Here is a 26,871-nt window from a genome sequence, read left to right on the forward strand (position 1 = left end):
TGCACAAAATTGTTTTAGAGATGAAATCATATTTCAGTCGTAAAATTTTGGAGGTGACAAATTTTTTTTTTCAGTTTTATTGATTTAAAAAAAAAAAACCGTTATATTGATTTTTTTCAAAAAATATACCTGTTTAGTATCACGTTACAATATATTATATAAAATTTAATTCAAGTCTCTAGCGTTTTTGGTTCGTAAGATATTTAGAGTTAACCAAAATTTTCACCTTTTTTTCAAACTGCTATGGTAAAAAAACCACCCACGCAATTTTCTTGAGAGCAATTTCTGCATCTTTCTGCCTTATTATCTGTATAACAAAATTTATTTGAAGTCGATATCTCTTCTGGTTCTTGAGCTATGGACAACGAAAAAAACGTCGCGAACGTACGGACGTACGGACGTACGGACGTACAAACGTACATACACACGCACGCACAGACATCTTTCTAAAAATCTTTTATTTCGACTCTAGGGACCTTGAAACGTCGAGAAATGTCAAAATTTTCAATTTGACAAATCGGACCCATTACAATAACTTCCTATGGGAAGTTAAAAAGTTGAAGCTTATGGCCCACCTAAGTAGGACATGGATCCCAAATTAGATTTTGGAATTAACCTATGTTGGACCTTCATTAGTTCCAAAATATAAAATTTGGACTTTTGTCCCAAAATTAAACAAATCGATCTTTCCCTTAACTTTGCAGGTTCAAAAATTGAAAATATCAGTCAAAGCCTGCTTTTTCTCAAAAATTGTATTTCATTGCTAAGTTGAATTTAGGCCATTAACAATTGCAAACGATGATTTTGTAGTAAATGTTAAAAATTTCTATTTACTTTTGAAGTGCGTAAACCGTCCATTTTGGAAATGAAGCCTGTTATTGATTTCTTATATATTATAAAAATTTCAACAAAAACTTTTATTGAAAGTGACATGTACGATGTTCTCTTTTTAGAGATATATTAAACGAACTTCAGAAAGAGAAAACCGTCTAAAAGATTAGAGTTTCACTTTTTCAGTATGCGTTGGAAAATTACAATTGAAAGTTTTACACCAAAGTAATATCTAAAAATCGTAGAAATGTATTTCGAAATTCGCTCTCTGTTTGCCAAAACTCTAAACATTTATGGCTGGAACACAACATGCTTCAGCTTTGGCTTCGCCTAACGTTCAGCCATAGGAATTCAATGCATGCTATCACAATGAAACTTCGACCTCACGTTTCATTTGACAATCTAAGGAAATAACGTAATGTTATTCCAAACGTATATCCAAACGGAAGCTAGTTCAAATTTGCTGAAAATTTTCTTTGTCTGACAGCTCAACAGCTGTAAGAAGTCAACGAACAAAATACATTTGCTTTTGGAGAGATTCCCATTGGTTATTTCGCGATAAATTTATTTTTTTCGATTTCAAAACTCATATTTTTTATTATTTTGAGAAAAAATAACAGCTGCTAATGACAGAAGGTCCATTTTAGAAATGTCATATTGGAAATGTCATGCAAATCAACCTCGAAGCAGGCTCAACGTAACGCAGACGAATCTGAAGCATGTTTGTGTTTCAGCCATTACAAATATCCATCAGCTATAAGGATTATTTATTTTTGGCGTAAGAAATATCTCCATGTGACTCTTGAACGACTTCTACATCTTGACAACAAAAAAAAAAAACAGTTTGTTGAGGTTATAAATCCAAATCGGTGAAATATTGGAATGGCAAAGGCTTCTGAAAATGATCCCTTTGTTGAGCCATACTTTTGTTGCCCAAACCCAATCGCCTCAATAAATAGATCTGTGAAGGGGCCACATCGTTCCTGTGGCTTAACACCTTTGTATAACTTTTGTTGAGGGTCTATTCTCGATTGATTCTTAGATATTCAAAAGTTGAAGAATTGGACCGATAAATGTCAGATATTATTTTTATGTAAGGCAATTTGTGAACTAGGTAAGGTTAGGTTAGGTTAAGATGGTTTTGATTAGAAAACAAACACACTTAGACCAATAGTTGGTCCATTGCACATTTATCTTTCCATAGCACATGGATCTTTCTACATTACTCGTTAAATCAGTTAGAGCTAGCTATGAAGCGTTTTAGACAATACAAATAAATGAATTAGGTGGCACAACAGTCCGTTGAGAACCAGGGCCTATAGTGACTTACAACTCTCAACCATTCCTGTGTGCGAGTACTGTTGTCAGAGATGGGGGGCCTACAGTTTATATGCCGAATCCGAAATATTCGGTATTCCCTCAACCTCACTTCAATTGATCATCTCATTTTTAATGGGGAGAGTCCAAGAACTAAAAAATCAATGCCCATTAGTTCTTCTTCAGGTGTTCCACAGGGCAGCCATCTTAGTCCATCATTGTTTATCATATTTATCGATGAAATTGTTAAAATACCTTAATTGCGAAGCACCAACAAGTCTTGGATTCGGACGGATTCACCGTTGAAACCCCACGCAAACGAACAACGAACTTCGGATCTGTACGTGGAATGCTAGGTCCCTTAACAGACCACGTGCAGCTAAATAGTTACCGGAAGCCCTAAACTGCTGCAAGGCAGATCTTACCGCCATCCAAGAAGTGCGATGGGATGGACCGGGCAAACGCAAACTAAAAGACTGCGATGTATACTACGGCGACTGCTACCGAGAACAAAGACAGCGTCTATTTGGGTGTGGATTTGTGGTTGGAACTAGACTCAGGCAAAAAGTCTTGAGTTTCACCAGTGTAAGCGAGCCAACATAAGCCTAATATGCGCGCATGCCTCAACAGAGGAGAAAGATGAAGACACCAAAGACATATTCTTCGAGATCTTGGACAAGACATATGAGCAGTGCCTTGGCTATAACATTAAAATTGTCTTAGGAGATTTTAATGCCAAGCTAGGAAGAGAAAACATCTTTGGTGTCACAATCGGGAGATACAGCCTGCAGGACAGCGAATTTCTTCCGACAACACATTTCGCTGCGGAGCGAGACGTTCTGGTAGCTAGTACGCAGTTCACACATCTCAATATCCACAAGAGGACTTGGAAATCAATCTCCTGATCAATCAACCGTCAACCAGATTGACCATACTGCGATCGACGTGTCGTGCGTGCTCCAGTATACAGCATATCCGAACATTCCGAGAGGCCAACATGGACTCGGGCCACAACCTAGTTGTAGCCAAGGTACGGCTACGGACATCCCGATCCAAGCCAAAACAAGGAAGTACTGGGAGAAGATTCGACGTTAGACGGCTACAGCCGCAAGAGACTGCCATGTCCCTTTCCGATCGAGTCTCTAATAATTCTTAAGGAGTCCTATTCTGCCTGCATTGAAGCATTGAAAACAAGCTGCATAAAAGGACCAGAGCTGCTCACGAGCTCTACGAGCAAAAGAGGAGAGAGGTACACCGTAAATTTTACCAAAAGGTAAAAAAAACCTCCCAAGGGTACCAGCCACGAACCGAACCCTGTAAAGACGATCAGGAGAACATCGTAGTAGAACCGCAGTCGATGCTGAGAATATGGAAAGATCACTTCTCCAAATTATATAACGGCGATGATGAACAGAATTCCGCTGTAAGGGAGATAGAACCACTCAACCTCGGCGACGTAGATCAACAATTCCGCCTACCCGACCTTGACGAAGTGAAGATAGATTTATCTAAACTTAAGTCAAACAAAGCTGCTGGAGCTGACGTCATCGCTGACAAACTATTCAAAGCAGCAGGCGATGACTTGGTACGGAGCATGCACCAACTCATCTGCAAAATATGGTCGGAAGAAAGCATGCCCGATGAGTGGAATCTCAGCATAGTGTGCCCGATACATAAGAAAGGTGACCCTCTTAATTGCGCCAGAGGGTGCATAAGACAGAGGCATCAGTCTCCTTAACATTGCGTATAAGATCCTCTCTGCCTTATCATGTGAATGTCTGAAGCCGTTCGTCAACAACCTGACTGGTCCTTATCAGTGTGGCTTCAGACCAGGAAAGTCCACTATCGACCAAATATTCACATTACGGCAGATCTTGGAAAAAACCCAGGAGCTTCAAATCGATACCCACCACCTCTTAATCGATTTTAAAGCCGCGTATGACAGCATCTATAGGGAAGAGCTCTACCGAACAATGTCTAGTTTTGGCATCCCTGTCAAACTTATCCGTTTGTGCAGAATGACGATGGAGAATGCACGCTGCTCTATCAAGGTCGGAAAAGATCTCACCGATGCATTTGAAGTCAAAAAAGGTTTTAGACAAGGCGATGCACTGCCATGCGACTTCTTCAATATCGTTCTGGAAAGAATTGTGCAAAACTCAACCGTCAACACTAGAGGCACAATCTTCCAATTTTGTATCTGTTGAGGCTGAAACTCATAGACAAATAAAATAAATAAATAAAATGAGTTCCATGTGTACACTGTCAAAGTCTGTTTCCATTTTGTAATAAAAAGATTCATCAGAAGATTCTTACCTGCAAATGTCACTTTAAGTATGACATTTGTTATACAAAATACAAAGCAATCGCCATAGAAACTGCTCAACATGTTTCGCGATCGTGACAAAAATGGCTGCGTTCAATCTCATGTTGGATAGGATATCTTGGATAAGTGTATATTTAGATAACTTGTTGAACGAGTTCGATAGCTGTATTGAGATACAAAAAAATATAAATTGGGTGGCGCAACAGTCCTTTGAGAACCAGGGCCTAGTGACATACAACTCTCAACCATTCCTGTGTGCGAGTAATGTTGTCAGGAATGGAGGGGACCTACAGTTTATATGCCGAATCCGAACGGCTAATTTGAGAAAGCACTTTTTCATGACAAGAGTTACTCCTGGAGAATTTGTCAATTCCTCGCAAGAGGCAGTACCCGTGAAAAGACTTTAGATGGCATAGGCAGGGATCGAACCCAAGACCTCTGGCATGGCAGTCCAACGCACTAACCATCATGCCACGGGTACTACAGCTGTATTGAGATAGCTGTCAAAAAAAAAAACTTTCAGCTATTCACAAAAAGCAGAGAAACATTTAATGGATAATTCAACTGATTCGTCAAACGATGATGAATTGATAAGTACGTAATAATTAATAATTAAGATATAACCCTAATCTGTAATCTATGTTAAATTTCTTCTTAGCTCAATTGAAATTCTATATGATTAATAATTTACTTGCAAAATGTCCGGTTTTAAACAATTTACGTTTAACAGAAAACTATTCTGACAGAAACGAGGATTATTATGAAGTGACAATAATAGACAATACCTAGATATAGTTTGGAAGAATTTCGATCTTATTTCCAAATGAGCAAAAGTTGCTCATCATTTTGAGTTGGTTTATTCACAGTTGATAAAGTTTCTTGAAATTCAACCATGTGTTGAAAAAGTTTTTCTTTCAGATACCTACATACCCCAGAAATTCTTGAATACCTTTGGATTCCTTTTTTGACATCTCAGCTGTTTTTGATTAGCTGTTATTTTACACTTAAACCACTAACAAAAAGGAATCCGGATACCCTATCTGTCTGAGATTGAACGCAGCCAATGACTTTTCGGGGAAATCAAAATCCAACTACAAACCTTCAAATTTCTATTGACAACTGATGATCTTAGCACATCTGTCAGAGGGAAAACGGAAAAGTACAACTTTTCTGTTGCATCTATTACATGCATATTTTTCACATTCATCGCGTTGCAAGAAAATAATGAAGCTGTCATTTACATGCCCCAAACAACCAAACGCGACGCAATGTGCATCCAGCTTATTTTATGAGCTTGTCCATTAAGTTAACAAAAAGGAAACAAATCAGAGCTACGCAAATCATTAATCCACCTAAATACCCTGCGATTTAAAGCGTCATCTGTTATTAAAAAAATAATCCCCATTCATTTCTATTTTCTCAATAAAACACGAAAATTGACATAAAACCAATGGAACACAAAAAAAAGCAAAAGTAAAACACCTGAATCGACGCCATGAGAGACGTAAAAGACGTCCTCTCTTTCAAGGCTTCAACAACTCTCTAATATAATTAATTATAATATCTTTTCTTTTCTTTTTTTTCGAAATAAATGTTTCATTTTTTAATTTCGACAAACAAGAATAGGTATGAACAAAAAGAAATACATTTTTAGATCTCGAGCTATTTATCACCGAGTAGGTGTATGGATAGATATTTATTTATAATATTTTTAGATTCTCCAAAGCCAATGATTCAAAAATTGGGAAATAATTTTTTATTTATTTTATTAAAAATAAAAAATATCTATGAATCCAAAAAAATAAAATAAGAATACAAAAATTGGAGTGAAAAGTGGACAATAACAAGTTGATTTATGATGATAATCTTTTCGAAAATATACAAAAATCTGACGGCGGATTATGAGGATTTTATTTTTGAATTTTAATTACCTACTGGAATCTTTCAGATGAGATTGATTTATATCAACAAGTGGATGAAATAATGAAGCACTTGTTGCAAATAAAAAAAGGAAGGAAAAGTCATCATCATCATCATCAGCAGCTACAAAATAGAATAGAGTCAAACATTACGCATTCCACAAGCAATGTGAACGCACCATAAAATGCATAATAATATCTCACGCTTTTCGACGCTTAAGTGTCATTAAACTGTCAGTTAATGTTGCTCCGCCTTTTTGTGTAACTTAAAATATTCAGTGAATTTCTTGGAAAAATAAATTGAATTGGAAAGCAAAGTAGTTTACTTTGTTGGTTGTGTTATTTATTTATTTGTTAACTTAAAATCACGCACTTCGAATAAGTTATCCAGGTTTACGAGTTTGTGGGCTTAGGTGGGTTATCAGGGTAATCGGGAGTACTTGCGGTCTAGGTTTTTTTTTTATTGATTTCCGTCAAATAAACTTGCAAACGAATGACAGATCTGACAGTTAAAACAAATTTCAATAATTTCACATCGGTACTAAGATCAGTTTTGAAGTGTCAAATAGTAACGATTTCTAACATTACACAACTCAGTTCAGTAGATGAGTTAAAATTGTTAAGCTGTCAAAATAGAAGAAAACAATGACGTTTAAAGCATTTCATCATCTTGTTTTATTGTTTAAAAAAAAAACTAAATATTTGATTGAGGATATTTTTTATGACATTCATTATTTATCTCATTAATTTTTATTACGTTTTTGAAGCAAATTTTAATAACTTTTATTTTGCCATTAAATTTGTTCAATACTTGACATTGGCAGGGCGGTCTAGGTTTTTTATTTTATGTATTTCCATAAAATAAACTGACAAATGAATGACAGATCTGTCACAACACGCACATTTTTATAATGTCACATCGTTCTTAAGCTCATTGTTGAAGTGTCAAATAGTTTCGATTTGTAAGATTTCATAACACACATGTCAGTAGATGAAATAAAAGTGTTAAACTGTCAACATAAATATAAGAAAACAATTTTAAAAAAATGATATAATTCGTTGAAATGACACTTGAACAATTTTTGACATAAAACAACATTTAACTATTCAGAGTCATTTTCTTTTTTAGTTCCGAGCAGTGCCTGAATTGTCAACTGTCAGAGCTTCAAATTTGTTTTCTGGACGTGTTCTGAACTTGTTCCAAGCACGCTCTGTCAACTCAGAATAAACTAAATGAGCAGACCAAGTTCAATGTCGTAAACAAGTATTTGACAGGTGAATTGTTTAATTTTAGTTTTAAAGAAATTACAAGTAAACTGACAAATGTCAAAAAGTGACTTAGTTGTCTTAAGGTGTGTTTCAAAAATAATTCAGAGCACACAGAACACGCCTTGCTGATAATATTTTCAGAGCAGACTCGACTGTTCAGAACTCTTTACTGAAAATGAGCTTTAAAAGAAAGCCGTGTATATGTAGTTAGAAAACGAAAATTGTGAGTGCGCAATTTTTAATGAAAATTTTGCCAGGAATGTGACTGTCACAAATTTTCAGATGACATTTGAACTATCAAATGTATTTAGCATTATGCGTTGAGTGATGTTAAGTGCGAAGGATTGTCATGCCAGAGGTTTTGACAATGCTGGCACATGTGAATGGTTAAGAGTTGTAAGTATATTCTAGAAGCTGGTTCTATACAAGCAGCACCTAATTATGTATTTATTTAACCCTAAAACGTATTAGAATTTGAAATGTGATTGCTTAAAACTTCTTCACTGTCATATTTCATACATTATCGGCATTAACGTAAAATCAAATAAATTATTTATTTGACATTGAAGTTGTATAAACCATTGCTACTTAAGTTTTGGATAGGGTCAGCCCATTGGCAGCAAATGTCAGAGTATTGACAGATCTGACACTATTGTCAAATATTAATGAACGCATTCCGAAACTCAAAATTTCAAAGACATTTTTGATGTTCTCAGTTTGTAGCTCACGGATTGCTTGGATAAAATTGGCTTGGCAGTGCTCGATTTCGAGTTTTTGGCATTTCACTGATTCTCCACGGTTAACCTAAAAAAGTCTTAAGTGGTCAAATCATAGCTTAAAAGAAAAAGAAGCCCTCTCACGTTGCCAAAGACGACTAAGAACACTATGTGGGAATTTCGAAAAGATCGATTTTAGCAAGGGTTGTGTGGTATGAACCAAAGGTTGTCCAAATCCATAATTTTTACGTTTAAAATCGATCTATAGCATCCATCTTTGATCAAAACGTGTTTGACATTCTCAGTTACGACTACTCTTCAATCCGTACCAAACAGAAGTGACTGCAGTGGATGCATTGTGGATCCATTGGTTTCTTAACAATAACGAGCGGGTTTTTCAAGCTCCAGTTGTTACAACGTTGACGTCTGAGAAGCTATAACGAAGCAGATGGGCTTGTGCCTTTAATTTCTAAGTAAGTTTGGACCTTGTTAGCGAATAATAAGTTTTCAATATTTTCCAACCTTGTTAATGTAAATGTTCATTTCGGTCCGCATAGTAAAACTTTCTATCAAGAGTTCGAAACAGCTGTCAGTGTCAAAATAACCAATGATTTAAAAGCTAACCACTAGATGGCTCGCCCTGTTGATTTATGAATATTTATGAGACCTTGAACTGAATGCTTTCATGGTTTTGAAAAATAAGATTTCGAGTTAGTTTTTAGTTTTTATTAAAACTTTGATTTTAACTGTTTGCTCAAAATTTTAAAAAGTACATGAAAGCGAACAACGAATGGACGAATAAACGTGATTTTACACATTTCAAAAAGTCAATTTCAAACAAAAACACAATTAAATTATAAGAAACCAATTGACACTTATGTTAGGTTATTAAATTTGCATTTTGTTCTCTAAAACAAGACAATTTTGTAAAAACAATTTGTTAGCAACGAATTGCAATGTGGTTGCTACGAACTGTCAAACTCTATTCGCGTTCCACATACAATCCACACTGCAACGAATAAATTGTTCGCGCTCAACTAAACCTCAAAATTATATCTCTCATATTTTGTTTGTTGAAAAGGGTAATTATAAATTGACAGTTCCTCGCTGTCTGCGAACAGAAACAAAGCTCATGTGAAAGAAAAGTCAAAATATGCGAACATCCACAGTTCGCAGTTCGAAGCTTATGTGCAAGATACTTAACACCTTAAAAACTGACGTAATAGAGTGATTTTGTAGCCAGCGGAAAAGTGCAATTAAGTCGAAGTAAACAAAACCTTACCAGTCCTTATCAGACTCCCCCTAACTTAACTTATATTAATGATACGCGCCTGATGTATGAATTTCATACGAACTATGAATAATATCATGTACTTTACAATAAAAATATTATTTACCGCTTCCTTTGTGAATGATAACTGAATTAAAATTAGCGCGCTCGCATCAACTTCACAAGTTGTTTCTTTGAGGAGAAAAAGCGCGCGGCTCGGCGTTGCAATCAAAAATCATGTGCGCGCATTTATACGACAACAACGATTTTCACATTATAATAATAAAATAATAAAATCATTCGACTGTATACGCAAAAATATGCAGATGATGATTTTACGACAAGTATTCATGCTTCACGTACAGATGGCGATGGTGGAGAAGCAAGGCGAAAGCCCCCGTTCTTGCATGCATCTAGAAAGAAAGCTGGATCAGAAAATTGTCAACAATTCGCTTTTCGGTCAAACATCAGATAAAACTGAGAAGAAGAAGAAAAGGATGATCATAATCGGTGATTAAAGTGACAGGGCTTAATGGTAAGTGGCAGAAGTCGGCTTATTTGTCAATGTGCATTTTTTTTTTCTTTTATTTTTGTTCTTTGACTTTTGGCTCTGTTTGTTTTTTTTTCTTATGTTGTTGTTTGTCTCTTGTCAATTTGATGACTTGTCTTGACAGTGCGGCATTTTAGCATAGGGAACGCTGCTAAAAGCTGAACGCTGCTTTTCCGCTCATCAAATTTGAATTATTCAAATCGTGACCGATGCCGGTAAATATATTCGCATTTGCAATTAAGGGAGTGTAATGATGTGAGGGTAATGATGGAATATTAACTGGATTATAATAGAGTGGTGAATAACTGCTATCTTGTTTCATATATTTAGCTCCTACCATATCATATATGTATTGTACATACGTGATAAAGTATGAGTAAAATTTATTGTAGCTATATGAATTTATTTTATATACTTTATGTATAATTTAATGGAATTTAATTGATGGGGGTGGAGCTTAGACAGACTAGTGGCGATCTTGTGGAAGGAGAAATTTATAAGAAATTAATTCAATTGGTTTCAGTATGGATATGAGAAAATATACAATGTTTAATCTTTAATTTATTTTATAATAAATTCTGTACATAATCATAGAATTTATGGATTATTGTGACACAGGTGTGTTTAGCTTGTTTATTGTTCGTGTTTTTGACCCTTTTCTCTTTAGGTAGTGGAATTTTTTATTTGCAACGTGAGTTTGGTTCTGTGAGATATTTTAAAAAGTTATATTTTGTAGCTTTCAGAATTCTTCTTGACTATACTATTAATATCTAAGATTGCGATCGAGTCTTTGAAGTTTTTAATAATTTTAAGAGAATAAGAAAGGCATTCATTAATTTTGACATAGTCCTCTTCTTATCTGAGCTGTAATTTAACTTTAAGTTGGCAGCACTATTTTAACTAGGATAAATTTTGACAGCTGTCATTATTATTTTTTTTATAGTTGAGTTTGACATTCTGCAATTTGAACAAAATGACATCTAAACACTTCAAAATTTTTGACGTTTAATTATGTCATTGATTCGAATTTTTATAAGCGAATTATGTACATATAGCAATGAAGTTAACCCTTCTATTTGAAAGAATATGTCAAAAAATAAAGCTGCATTTTGAGTGAGGTAAATTCTCAAGCGTTTGTTGAGACACCGGTAGAATTAAAAAATATAAATAAATGAAAAGAACAATGTCGTAGTGCCTTATGACACTCAACGATTTCTTTATGCGAGCTATGCCACAGATAGAGACTTAAAGTTGTATGCTAAATCCGAATGGCTAACTTGTGAAAGCAATTTTCATGAAAAGAATTACTCTTGGAGGGTTTGTCAATTACTCGCAAAAGTCTTTTGATCATGACGTCACAGTCAATAGTGCCCGCTATAAGGCCTGATTTCTTTTTGGTTCATCAATTGCACAATTATGACGTGCAGGAACTGTGGTTTTAGAAGACGGCGCGGCGGCGGGTTGGTATCACATTATACAGCTCGTGTCACTATTGATTAATTGAAGGAATCCAAGATCGTGAAATTAAAAGTCTCCTGTCTGTTTTCAAAACATATGAGCAGTGTCCTAGCTACGATATTAAAATAGTCCTGTCCTGGGCGATTTTAATGCCAAGCTAGGAAGGGAAGGCATCTTCGGTAGAATAATCGGGGAGAACAGCCTGCACGACAACACTTTCAACAACGGATTCAGGCTCATAGATTTTGCTTCGGGACGAAACGTCATGGTTTTCCACACCTTAACATCCATAAAGGAACTTGGACTTCTCCAGATCAATCTACCGTCAACCACATTGACCATATTGCGATCGACGCCAGACACGCTTCCAGCATCATGGATGTACGAACTTTCCAAGGAGCTTACATCGACTCGGACCACTACCTCGTTGTAGCCAAGGTAGCACTTCAGATTTCCAGACCCAAGGCGAAACAGGGAGGTGCTGGAAGAAGGTACAACGTCGAAAGGCTACAATCGCCAGAGATCGCCAAATCCTTTTCCGAACGAGTTACAAGTAACCTTTCTCGAAGTCCTCTGCCGCCAACACAATGTATCGGAAACCAGTGGCAACATTGCCAAGATGCATTCAGAGAAGCCGCCTTTGATGTGCAGGGTTTCAAGCAGCCACCAACAAGGAACCACTGGTTTGATGAGGAGTGTCGGCAGGCAAATGCAGTCAACAACAGGCATGCAAATCGGCACTGCATAAAAGGACGAGAGCTGCTCATGAGCTCTATGAGCAGAAGAGGTGAGAGGAACGCCGACTTCTCAGAAGAAAAGAGAGAGACCATGAGAAGCGTGCGGTCGAAGATGTTGAGAGGTTTAAAAGCAGGAATGAAGTACGAAAGTTGTATGAACAGGTGAATCGAAATTTAAAGGTACATAAACCTAGAACCGAAGGCTGCAAAGACGAAAGTGGAAACATCATAGTGGAACCGCAGTCAATGCTGAGGATATGGAAGGACCACTTCTGCAGACTGTATAACGGTGACGACGATCTGAATTCCGCTGTCAGGCAGGATGATCCATTCTACATAGACGACGAAAGCCAACAATCCCGTCCTCCCGACTTAGACGAAGTAAAGATTGCCATATCCACGCTGAAGTCTAATAAAGCCGCTGGAGCGGACGGCTTGAATACTGAGCTATTTCGAGCAGCTGGAGAAAAGTTTGTTAGGAGCATGCACCAACTTATCTGTAAAATATGGTCGGAAGAAAGCATGTCCGATGAATGGAACTTAAGTATTGTTTGGCCGATCTTGAAAAAAGGAGACCCTCTTAACTGCACCAAGTATAGAGAAATCAGTCGACTTAACATCGCCTATAAAATTTTCTCTGCCATAATATGTGAACGTCTTAAGCCCATCGTCAACAACCTGATAGGTCCTTATCAGTGTGGCCTTGGACACGGAAAGTCAACAGTTGATCAAATATTCACATTACGGCAGATCCTGGAAAAAACCCAAGAACACCAAATCGACACCCACCATCTTTTCATCGATTTCAAGGCGGCATATGACAGCATCTACAGGTACTAGCTGTATAGAGCCATGTCTAGTTTTTGCATCCCTGTCTAACTTATCCGTTTGTACAGACTGACGATGGAGAGTGCAAAACTCAACCGTCAGCACTAGGGCCACAATCTTCCAAAGGTTCTTCCAATTACTCAGATACGCAGATGATTTTGACATAATTGGAAGATCAAAGCGTGATTTCAGTCAGTCAGTCAGTAATGAGTCAGACAACGACACCAGCGCTGAAATCAAACGAAGAATAACTCTTCCAAATCGCTGCTTCTTTGGAGTTAGCAGGCAATTGAGTAGTAAAGTCCTCTCTCGAGCATCTAAAATCACCATCTATAAGAAGCTCATCATCCCGGTTCTTATTTATGGCGCTGAGGCCTGTCAAAAAAAGATGAGAGCGTCTTATTATGCTTCTAGAGAAAAATTCTTCGGGTGATTTTTGGTCGCGTACACATAGATGGAGAATTGAGGACAAGATAAAACAACGAACGGTACGGGCTGTACAGCGACACTGACCTAGTTAGCAGAATTGAAGTCCAACGGCTTAGATGGCTAGGTCATGTAGAGCGGATGGACATCAACGCTCCAGCCCGCAAGGCCTTCGAATCCTATCCCGAGGGACGGCGCAGTAGAGGAAGACCGCGACTCAGGAGGCGCACCCAGGTGGGAGAGGACCTCGACCAACTTGGTGTGCGAAACTGGAGACAGTTGCTAGAGACCGAGTTGGCTGGAGATGCATGTTGGTTGAGGCCCAGGTCCGCCCGAACTGTAGCGCCACCTTAAGTAAGTAAGTGCCCAGGGCTGCGTTTTCTCTCCGATGCTATTCCTTATTTCTTTAAATGATCTTTCGTTTGAAACTTCTAACCCACTAATTTGTTATGCGGATAACAATATCCTCAGCTTTTCATATTCGTTTTAAGATCCTCGTCCTTGTTCTTTTGATGTGGACTTCCAACTGCAGCGTATGATAAGCTTAATAAATTCAAAAAGTGATCATATATTTGACATCCCCAAAAATGCCGCTAAGTGTTTCGGTTTTCTCCGACGATGCAAGAAGTTTTTTTTACCCCTTCTGAGCTTTATTCGTCCAAAATTCGAGTATAATTCTCACATTTGGGCTGGTGCCCCAATAACTTGAGTCTTCTGGATAGATTCGACAAAAAAAGAGCTATAAAAATAATAGGATATGTTCTCTCACCGAGGCATTTGCTTCTCTTTTGTTTTATCGATACTTTTATAATCAATGCTTAAGCGAAAAAGCCAATTTCATTCCTCCCCTTAAACAATTCAACCGTAATACACGTTCTGCTAGGAATGCCCGTCAGTTTACCTTTGAGCCCATTTTTGGAAGTCTCTTTAAGCACAGAATTTCTTTTTTTAGCCGCACTACACGAATGTGGAACCCTTTACCAGGCTCAATATTTCCCACTCATTACGATGTGCAGACATTCAAAACCAATATGCATCGGTTTCTCCTTTCTAATCCTATCCTCCTTTCCTAATTGCTCGCACTGTGTTTAATCATTATAAGGGTATTCATAACCCCTTTAGTGCACAATATAAAAAAAAACTTCTAGATTAGATTATGCCGAACTCAAATGAAAGCTTTTAAACTGACTGTAATTTTGTATGTCTTTCATTATTTTATCCCTATTTTCGTTAACAATAATTTAGTGAAATATTTGGTTGCATTCCCCCCTCCAACACATGGAGCGAGGAATATAGCCAAGACCCCAGTTGTTCACGTACTGTTGAGTACAAAGACTCTTTTACAAGCCGCACGAATGTGAATTGATGTCTGTAAGATTTACTTCATTGCTCGCACTTCTTTTACATTATTAATCCTTAAAAGCAAGCATAATATAGTTGACAGCAAATATTTTAAGTTGGGAGAAAGTTGTTTCCGATAAAAATTGGTTTTAAAAAATTATGCCAAATTGCATCACTTCATTCTAAGCTTGTTGGTTGCGGACCCTAGAATCCAAAATAAAACAAAGGCATTTGTTCAAGTTAATACTTTTTTCAACAACCCGACGAAGATTCAAAACAATTCTTTAAATGGCGCCCAACGTTGAATAATCAAAAATGCATTTTTTGATTAATCAAAAAAAAAAAAATAATCTGGTTAGGAAGATTTCTTTGGACCCCAATTCATATTTTTAATGAGTTTTCATACATAGATTCTTTTCCAACTTAAAAGCTTCCTATTGGTTATCATCCACTTTTTCAAATTATTTTACAAAACAACATAAGCCATCATGTTTATTACTTCCTCAATTCTTCTGTCTTCTCAAGATCCTCATAAATCCAAACCAATTTAAACGTATAGATAATTATTATTTTCAAAAAAAAAAAAAACATTAAAAGCGATAACCTTGCCTTACCCCCCATTAGTAATACAAAGCAATCTACATACACTTTCCAAGTACATACACGGAATAGTATTGTAAAGAGAGCTTCGCGGAATTATGCAGTTTCCTTTGCTGATGATAAGAAAGATTACATTAATTATTCAAAAAGGTCATTTGATTATCTCCATAACATATGAAAATAAGATTTAAAACAAATAAAGAGAAGACTTACCATGTTGTCCATTATTTGTTGATGCAATAATATCTGGTGGTGATGAATTATCACTGTGATAATCATCTTCGTCTTCTTCAGAAGAATAAACTTCACTTACTAGCAAGCACAATGCTAATATTAAAATCCAATGCAAAAATGACTTCATGATTTGAGAAATTATAATCCACACATTTGAGATAAAAAAATATAAAATTCACAATCCACAAGCAATATTTTGGTCGTCCTACACCGTATTTCGGTTATGTTGAACGTATATTAATACGAATTCAAATTGAGTCAGTTCTATTCAAAAAAACATATTTTGTGTTTTCCTTTGCCCATAAAAATTGTATCTTTTTTATACAGTCACATTGATTAATTAATTTTTATTACAGTTAATTGTTATGGCACTTAAATCAGCGTTGAAAACAACGAATGATGAGTAGATTTTGTGGCTCGAAATATAACAACGACAAATTGCTCTACACAACAAACGAACAACGAACAACAACGGACAACGACGAGGCGACACTCACTTCAAGCGACTCCACGACAATTGTAATTAATTTCTTTTTTATTTGGATATTAACAGAACAGAAAATAATACGGGAGGGTTTTTGTTTCAATATATTTATGAGTATTTCGAAATTCACAAAACGGTTAATTAAGAGACAAATTTATAAAAGAGTGTGTCATCATCGCATGAACGAATTTTTCCTCAAAACGGCTTCCACGATATTTTTTTATTATTGTTTCCTCTTCTTTCAGTTAAAACGCTCGATTTATCAATCAAAATCAAACCATCGAGGTACAATTAAAGTATTTATACACACTGATCATCGAAAGCACTATAAAAATCTCACATCAAAAGAAGAATCAAACCAAACATCTCACCGAACACAAATTAACTCTTCGTCTGAATCAATAAATATCGACAGGCTCACCAATTACACTCACAGGAGGCAGACCAGATGGCATATGGATCTTTGAATTTAACAATAAAAGAATCTAAATGGATTCAATCCACCTGAGAATCAAAATCAAAACAATCCGAGCGAAAACGCAAATGTTATAGGTGATTTTAACTTACGATCCACAAATGGGATCCACAGTGAATATTCACCTTGCACTTCCGGTTATGCACTTTTAAACTCAAGGGAAATCACTTCCTGGTTATTTCTTTACCCAGCCTGTCTGTCAAAAGGATACGGAATCCTTTGCTAACGGTTTATTTGAACGTTTTTTAATTGGGGCACGTTTACCGGCATTATTATTAATTTTTTTTTTCTACCCGCTCGTATTCTTTTAAATCGTATCTTTCGTATATTCTATATTATTCCGTTGACGCCGCCGTCGGAAAGTGTGGAAAAAACTTCAAGCAGTGAAGCAAAGCAGTCAGTGAGCGAGCCTAGCACTAGCACACAAGACCAAACGACCACGAGCGCTATCAATTGAAAACTGGGAGGGAGTAGTCTGCCGCATTGGAGAGAGACCTCATCGTTCTCGGTTTGTCGTTGTCGGTTGTCGGTTGTCAGCTTGGCGGTAGTCGGTTCGGTAGTCCGTAGTCGGTGTCGTCGTCGTCGCTCGATGTTGTCGTTGTCGTCAGTCTTTGGGATTGGGATTAATTTTCAGTTTTTTTGTGTGTTTTATCTTCGTTTTTGAATTTTTTGTTTTGGTCGCTTTTTTCTTCTCATTTGTGGATGTCACATTCACATCATATGTGTTCTTGGTGTTGATTATGTCTTTTTTCATATATTTCTTTTTTAGTTTTCCACTTTGGTGAAAGATTTGCCTCTTTGGATGATGTGTTTTGTTTGTTTGTTTCTTTTGAGTTTTGGTGGAGTATTTTCTCGCCTTTGATGTTATATTCGTTTTTTTTGTTTGTGTTGTTTGTGACGTCATGACGGGAATCCTTTTTTTTGCTAAGCAGAGGAAAGGAGGCATCTTTTCATCCTTTGGCAATACTCACTTTTGCTGAATGGATGTTTAATTGTAGGGAAAAAGTCAGTGTGACATATCATCGTATAGCGCGGTAGGTACCTTCATTCGTGGGCTTGTGCATAATTATGGGGAAAATGAGTTATGGAAGTACGTTTGTATGCACATACATGTATGTGCATAGGGACCTGTAAGAAATAGAAGTTTTCATAGCTATGAAGTGGGTAAATGAAGGGAAAAAAATCAGGCTACAAAGAACCTTAGAGCACATCCACTTGCCTTGTTGTAAGGCATCTCTTCTTTTGAGGCACACAAAAAAGGATTTATCTATTGTTTTGTGTTACTTTTCTTTTTTTGTGTCATTAGTGTATGATATTTTGACAATAGGATAACCATTCAAGTCATGTGACAATCGATGACAGGTTTTATTTTCTTTTGGTAATTTTTTTGTATACAACTTTAAGGGCGGTAACTTGATTGCAATTTATTTAAACAAAATAAATACGTTCCACAATGTTCCAATTGAGTATTATTTCAACAATAAAAGCTGATATTTAATGGACTTCGTAAATTAAAAAGCTGAATAAATTTGAAACATAAAGGGTGTTTTTCTTAGAGGTATGGAACTTTAAAATTTAATGAAATTCTGTGAAACCTAAAGCTTTTTCACGTGTAATGCCTTCTACAAAGAATTGATGAATTTTCAAGAGTAATTCTTGTCATAAAAAGTGCTTTCTCAAATAAGCCTTTCGAATTTGGCTTAAAACTGTATGTCTCCTCCATCCCTGACAAAATTACTCGAAAATAGGAATGGTTGAGAATTGTAATCTACTTATTTTATTATATTTTAAATATAATTCCTGCCAAATGGCCAAGACTGCCACGGCGCGGCGTAGTTTAATCTAGAAGTCCAATTTTGTTTAGGTTTTCAAAAATTCATGTCAAGTTCCGTGAAACTATAAGGTTACCAAAAGTTTTCTTCAATTAATCAATTGCGGCTCAAGATAAGTGACATGAAATGTTGCACCGCCCGTCTTGTTGAAATTTAATTTATGAACGAACAAGTCAGTTATTATTAAGTCACTTGAAAGCTGACAAAAATGTCGGCCAGTTAAATAAGTGTTGCCAACTAAGAGTTCTCAAGAGGAAACAAGCGTCCACAGGTTTTTCTCAAAACCCACATCTGTCTATCAACTCTTACTCTCACCTCCCCGCGGTGAACATCGGGTGCCTAGAACCTCAACTGGAGATTGGGTTCTAACCCCAGTGGAAAGTTGTTGGGGGCAGCAATCGAGAAAGGGGGAGAGTTGTTTTCACTAAGGCACCTCTCCTTATCCAGACGGCAGCGGACGAATTCTCGAGATGGAATCAACGGTGGCGTCTACAGTTCCAGTAAGGTTGAACTACTTAGTGAAGTCCAGGCCTGTAAGGAGCGGTTTATCCGGCTCTCCGTTCTTGGAGTTATACTAAGGATCTGACCGTCCAGGTTGGGGGTTGTGCCGTCGGGGTGACTTCTTGGCCACGTAAACAATACCTTTAGTTGCGAAGCACCAACAAGTCTTGGATACGGACAGATTCTTTGTTGACAACTCACGCAAACGAAATAAGGACAAAGAACTTCGGATCTGTACGTGTAATGTTAGGTCCCTTAACAGACCACGTGCAGCCGAACAATTAGCGGAAACCGGCTGCTGCCAGGCAGATATTGCTGCAAGGCAGATATTACCGCCATCCAAGAAGTGCGATAGGACTGACCGGGCAAACGCAAACTAAAAGACTGCGATATATACTACGGCGACTGGTACCGAAAACAAAGACAGCGTCTATTTGGGTGTGGATTTGTTGTTGGAACTAGACTCAGGCAAAAAGTCTTGAGCTTCAACAGTGTGAGCGAGCACATCACGACAAACCGCATCACAGCTAAATTCGCCAACATAAGCCTAATATGCACGTATGATCCAACATAGGTGAAAGGCATATTCTTCAAGCTCTTGGACAAGACTTATGAGCAGTGCCCTGGCTATAAGATTAAAATTATCTTAGGGGATTTTAGTGCCAAGCTAGGAAGAGAAGACATCTTGGTGGCACGGATTCAGGCTAATCGATTTCTCTGCGGGGCTAGACGTTCTGGTAGCTAGTACGCAGTTCACACATCTCAATATCCCCAAGGGGACATTTCAATCTCCTGATCAATCAACTGTCAACCAAATTGACCACATTGCGATCGACGCACGACACTTTTCCAGAATATAGGATATCCGAACATTCCAAGGGGCTAACATTGACTCGGACGACTACCACGTTGTAGCCAAGGTACGGCTACGGATATCCCGATCTAAGCCAAAAGAAGGAAGTACTGTGAGAAGATTCGACGTTAGACAGCTACAATCGCAAGAGACTGAAATGTCCTTTTCCGATCGAGTCTCTAATAACCTCCTAAGGAGTCCTATGCTGCCTGCATTATGCATTGAAAACCAGTGTCAACATTGCCTTGCAGCGATCAGAGATGCATCAGAGATAAAAAAGGAGACGCTCTAAACTGCGCCAACTAGAGAGGCATTAGTCTCCTTAACATTGCATATAAGATTCTTTCTGCCTTATTATGTAAACGTCTGAAGCCGTTCGTCAACAACCTTATTAGTCCTTATCAGTGTGGCTTCAGACCAGGAAAGTCCACTATCGACCAAATATTCACACTTAGCAGCTCTGGGAAAAAACCCAGGAGCTTCAAATCGATACCCACCATCTCTGTATTGATTTTAAAGCCGCGTATGACATCATCTATAGGGAAGAGCTCTACAGAGCAATGTCTAGTTTTGACATCCCTGTCAAACTTATCCGTTTGTGCAGAATGACGATATAGAATGCAGAATCTTACCGATGCATTTGAAGTCAAAAAACATTTTAGACAAGGCGATGCACTGTCATGCGACTTCTTCAACATCGTTCTGGAAAGAATTGTGCAAAACTCAACCGTCAACAATAGAGGCACAATCTTCCAAAAGTCCATCCAATAACTCGGATACGCAAATGATATTGACGTTTTTGAGCATTGCGACGGAAGCGAAGAAGATGTGTTTAGTGGTCAATGAGGGCAAGACCAAGTATATGCTGTCATCAAAAATGGACACTGAACGACCGTACGCATAGATGGAGAATGGATGAGAAGATATAATGACGAACTGTACGGGCTGTACAGCGACACTGACCTAGTTAGCAGAATTAAAGTCCAACGGATTAGATGGCTAGGTCATGTAGAGCGAATGGCCATCAACGCTCCAGCCCGGAAGGTCTTCGAATCCAATCCCGAGAGACGGCGCAGTAGAGGAAGACCGCGATTCAAGTGGCGCACCCAGGTGCGGGAGAGGACCTGAACCAACTTGGCGTGCGAAACTGGAGACAGCTAGCTAGGGACCAAGCTGGCTGAAGACACATGTTGGTTGAGGCCCAGGTCCGCCCCGGACTGTAGCGCCACCTTAAGTAAGTAAGTAAGTAGCTTAGAGTTCTATGTCTCCAAAAATCGGCCTAAATGAAAAATAATACATTCCACAATATTCTAATTAAGTTTATTTAAACAATAAATACAAATTTGTCATAAAATTAATAAGTTTAAGGGCTAAAGAACATTAAACAATATTTAAATTTCAAAACTAGTAACTTGAAGATTGAAATAAGAGGTGTGTAATGTAAGGTATATCAACATGCTTTAATCAACATCTAGGTTTTGAGTACAAGTTGTCTAAAATGTCATGAATAGATTTCGCGCTATCAAAATCTTAAATAAAATTCAAATTAAAAATGAATACGTTCCACAGTGCTAAAAATAAGTCCACTTTCAAATATAAGTACACGTTTTTTGTGAAATATTAAGTTCAAAGATAATAGAATTTAGAAAAAAGTAAACATTTGACAGCTACTTAGTTTAAGATTGAAATTGAAGTTGTGGAATGTATAGTAACAATTTTTGTTTCCATACTTTAATGGTGGTGGAAGTATTTAGTTTGGAAAAAACTTTTAATTTGCTTTTGTTAAATTTTGGTTGCTAAGAAGGTCTTTTGGACTTTAATCATGGCTTTCTTCAACACCATACCTCCACTTATTGTTTCATGCTCACCCCATATGGAGTAGGCATATAACTCACGCCTTCCACACATCATCATTTTTTGTAGTCTTCACACTTCATTGCACTGAGCGACATACTCAATTCATGCGACAAAGCCATGCAAATTGGAGAATTATTGAAGATGGGTGAGGAAGATTCTTCAGGTCAAGTGTTTCCCTTGGGTTAAATTTCCCATCATAAATAATAAATCGACGATGACGACGACGACGACATCAACGACAGCAGCGACAGAAACGAAAGCGACAATGACGGCGACAATGACTACAAACAACAGCATGTTCGGTGAAGCGCAGCAATTTCACTGCAGCATATATCAAAAGGATGAGGCCTGGAACTTAGCTGATAAGCTCCTTCTCGTATGTCATATTAAAGTCAAAGGACATTAAAGGGTTGCAAGGATAATATATGTATGTCTGTATAATGTGATACATTTATACACTTATGTGATGTGTATGCATAATGTGTGTATAACGATGATAGAATATAAGGAAACGCACTTTGTTTATTGAAAAGTATAATACTGCCACAGGAATGTGTAGTGTACCTACTTGAGGAAAAATTAATAAGGAAGAGGAAAATAGATACTTTGTTTGTTTTGTAATCCTGGATTTAATATGAATTAGGAGCATTGGGTGAGGGTGAGGTGAAAGGAGTATTTTTTTTTTCCTTATTTTGATTTAAGTGATTTTGTGTGAGTTTAAGGTTCTATCAGTGGTTTTCCTTGTTGAAATTTTGTTTTAAGATTTTAAAGTGATTAGGAAAGTTAACCTTGTTATGAATGTTATGAGAATGAAACTTATGAGCGGTACCTTAAAAGAGCTTGTCATTTAGTTAGTTTAAAATTTTCAATGATAAAATCGTTTTTAATGAACATCTGATTATTTATTTTATAATTCAAAACATAATCGTTCCAATTAAGTTGTTCCACTTGTCAAAAAATTCCAAGGATTGAAAATAACTCAAAGCCTTGATTCTATATTCTAAAAATTATTGATTCAGGAAATATGTATTCAATGACAGAAATTTCGATTTAAGCTTTAACCAACCTGTCAAAAAATTTCAATGATTGGTTTCAATGATTATAGGGTCTAGTTATACCTGTCATTGGTTTTCATCATTGAAACCAATCTTTAGAATTTTTTTTGACAGGTTGGTTGGTTTCTGTCATTGCACACAAAGTTCCTGATTGGTATCAAGCATTTCGTGATTGGAGTAAAGACAAGTAAATTCATTTGTTCCAAAATGTTAAATCAACTATCAGCTGTATTAACGTACAAAAAATGTTCTTGTTTGAAAAACGTATTTTTTAAGTTGAAAAATTCTCTATCTCGTCGATCGTGTGCTTCTCATGCTGCTCGTAAAAATCGCGAGCAGCTCTGGTCCTCCTGTGCAGCGCCGTTTTGTATGCCTCTTGTTTCGATGCATGCGCTTGCCGGCATTCGTGGTCAAACCAGGTGTTTCCCTCCTTGTTTTAGCTTGGATCGGGATATTCCTAGCCGTACCTTGGCTGCAACGAGGAAGTGGTCCAAGTCAATGTTGGCCCCTTGGAATGTTCGGACATCCTGTTCACTGGAGAAGTGCCGTGCGTCGATCGCAATGTGGTCAATCTGGTTGACAGTTGATTGATCAGTAGATTTCTATATCCCCTTGTGGATATTAAGATGCGTGAACTGCGTACTAGCTACCAGAACGTCACGCCCATCATCGAAACCGATCAGGCTGAATTCGTTGTCGGAGGTGGTATCGTGTAGCCTGTATCTCCCGATTGTGCCACCAAAGATTTAACCTCAAAACCAATGGTTAGTTACAGCCCCTTAAGTGAACGAAAGAAAACATGTCACGACATATTTTTATGGGGTAACGTGAAACTAATATTCGATGATGAAAAGCCCGCAACAATTGTACATTAGAAGCCAACATTACAATTCTATTGGTGAAAATCGGATCAAAAGGTCGCTTAGTATGTGGTTTTAAGTTGGTAGCCCTGACATTTGACACTAGGCATACTTAGTTGTCATTTGAAGGTTCATAATTTTGGTTTAAAATTTGTCCGTTACGATAATAAATCGGATAGTTGTGATTCAAAAAAAAAAAACAATTTGACCGACTATGAAAGCAATCGTTAAAATTATAAAGAAATCGGAAAAGAGAGCATGAGCATAAGTTATGAAGCAAGGCCTGTGTATAGTCCTAATGCACTCTGAGTTAAAAATATTTGCTGCTGCAAATTAATTTCATTGATTTCTCATCTTTCTTAGAATCTGATAGTTTTTTAATAAAAGGCAATTAGAGATTTACGAGTTACCACAACGAAAAGAAAATTTTTTAAGTTTTGGAGTCGTATAGTAAATTGTTAAATTTTTAGCAAATTGCTAGCTAGTAAATTGTTAAACCCTTAAAAATAGGTTGTTTAAAATTGTGTGCCATTGTTTTTTACCTTCACGTGTGCAACAGACTAAAAGTTTTCATAAACCACAAGTTTTTTATAAAATCTCTCGGAAACTAGTAGCAATTCAAAGTTGAACTATACAAACTAACCTTTCAAAACATTCAGCGATCAAATTAATGTAAACAAAACAGCTGATGGCTGCTAATAAATAAAAAAAGTGGTGCAACAGTCCGTTTGAGAGCTAGAGCCTAGTAATTGACAACTCTCAACCATTCCTGTGTGCGAGTACTGTTGTCAGGGATGGAAGGGGCCTCACTATAGGGGATTCACTATAGCCACTGACGTGACGACCCCAAGGACGAGCAAGACTTGCTCATAGTTCGTAATGACGTTTACAAGGGATGCGTCTTCGAACTCGTCGCCAGAAATTTGTTCGACGCTTACGCTTACTGTCCGGAGAAAGACTTTCCGGTAACTCCGTTCAATCACAAGGGTTCGAGAGATATGAGAAAGGTAATAAATTAATTCGTAGAGGAGAATAAGTATGAAAGAAAGTCTCTGTTGGAGGCTATGTCGCAGAGGGCTAGGAAGATTTGCGCCAAAACATTCCGCAATGTGGGAAACGTTGTTCCGGTGAATAAAACCACAACAGTGGGCTATCGCCCCTTGATGGACAGCGATGCCAATATCAAGAAGATCTTCAGTCCTTTCAACAAGCCAGGTGAGTCCCCAAAGGAAGAAACCAAAGAGATATTCATGGAGAAATTGCAGCCCATCATAACAGCTCTGGAGTTAGGAATTGACCTTTTTTGCTCCGGCCATAAGGATCTACACGATATCGTTCAGAATCGGACAGCCATAATATATGGCGGTTCTGAAGGGACATTTGGCAAGCAGAAGCTAGACATAAGCTTAGTATTTTAGATTGAATTTGTTGTGAAAGAAGACGAATATGTTTTAAACGTGTAAATGTTCGGTGTGAACGATTTTCGGGTTTTCGAAAACATTTTGCCGAAAACCCGGTTTTGGGTTTGGTGTGAAAATGCTATTATTGTACTGTTGAGACCACATACCTACATATCGTCCACATCCATATCTTCCAATTTGAGTCATAAAAAACTCGTTATCGTCTCGCGAACACTATTCACAGTAACTACCTGACCGGCGTCATTTTGAAAAAATACGGCCCTATTCTTAAACGATTTTCCGATTCTTACGCACATTTGGACGATAAAATTGACCTAAAAAATAAATGCATTTTGAACACCAATTTTCCAAACTAAGCCGAGTCGATTTTGCACCTTTCCATGGTTCAGATTGAGTTAGTATGAAATTTAAAATGTCAAATGAAGTGCAGAAAAAAAACTTGACGTTTAGGTTTGGTTTATATTAAACATGAACCTTAAAATTTAACAACTCTTTACAAAAATTATTAGACAAACGCTGATTTTTCAGCTAATTCGAAAAAAAAACCAACATGTATTTAACTCGGGAGAAATGTTCATACAAAATATCTTAAGTCGAGTTAACTGTTTTTCCTTGAAGTACATTTAATTTTTAGTTTGCCCAAGTCGACTTACGTTTTTTTTCCCTAATTTAATGAGACATTTTGCTCTTCGTAACTCTGCTTTAGTTGTTATTCCTTAAGTATATTGAGTGAGATATGGCCACACAATTTTGAGATAAGATCTTACACGCTTAAAATCAAAGATAAAATCTAGTTTTTGTATTAGAAAAAAAACACCAATTTATTAAAAATAAGTTTACACAATCAAATCAAATGGGGTGGCGCAACAGTCCGTTGTGAACCAGGGCCTAGTGACTTACAACTCTCAACCATTCCTGTGTGCGAGTGATGTTGTCAGGAATGGAGGGGACCTACAATTTTATGCCGAATCCGAACGGCTAATTTGAGAAAGCACTTTTTTCATGACAAGAATTACTCTTGAAGGAATTGTCAGTTCCTCGCAAGAGGCAGTACCCGCGAAAATTAATTTTTTTAAATTAAGGTGGCACAGGCAGGGATTGAACCCAAAACCCCTTGCATGACAGTCCAACGCACTAACCATCATGCCACGGGTACTACAAGTTTACAAGTTTACACAATATTGAGTAATAAAAATAAATATTACATCAAGACAACAAAAATGTAGAATTCACACTTCTCGATTTTTGTAATTATTAGAAAAAAGTATCAATATGTATTTAAAGTTTTATAAACGTACTGCAATTGTTAATCTTTACAAATATTGAGATCATAAATAGTTTCTTAGAAAAAAAATGTATTATATTTTTAAATTTTGCAAATAATAGAAATGGTATTGAATAACGTGAATGTAGAAAAAAAGATTTAATTTTCATCATCTTCACTTTCTAAATGAGGATGTGTGTCTAGTACACTTGAAGTTGTGCAAAGGCTTCGGTAAAACTCATGGAATTCGGGATATATTTGGTACATCTTCAATAATTTTAAGCTCGCTTAGTGAAAAAGTAGAAGATCCTCTTTTTGCCAAGGAATGGTTCTTCTGGAGTCAAAGTCATTTTATAAAATATTTGTTTACTGGTGTATACAAACAAATTTTACTCCTTCCAAATTATATCGTTTCCAATTTAAATTGGTTGTTGCGATTTCACAATA

General features: G+C 37.0%; 1 protein-coding gene across 1 annotated transcript in view; it reads right to left on the reverse strand.

Annotated features, from left to right (window-relative positions):
- Nucleotides 1-17,249, reverse strand: part of LOC129941321 (reversion-inducing cysteine-rich protein with Kazal motifs) — a 93,117-nt gene extending 75,868 nt beyond the window's left edge. Inside the window, exon 1 of the mRNA XM_056049919.1 lies at nt 15,802-17,249. Within this exon, the coding sequence (XP_055905894.1) occupies nt 15,802-15,949 (148 nt within the window). The 5' untranslated portion in view covers nt 15,950-17,249. The remainder of the gene's footprint in view (nt 1-15,801) is intronic.
- Nucleotides 17,250-26,871: the final 9,622 nt, after the last annotated feature.

This window comes from Eupeodes corollae, chromosome 1 (genome assembly GCF_945859685.1).
Source record: "Eupeodes corollae chromosome 1, idEupCoro1.1, whole genome shotgun sequence".
Classification (NCBI taxonomy): domain Eukaryota; kingdom Metazoa; phylum Arthropoda; class Insecta; order Diptera; family Syrphidae; genus Eupeodes; species Eupeodes corollae.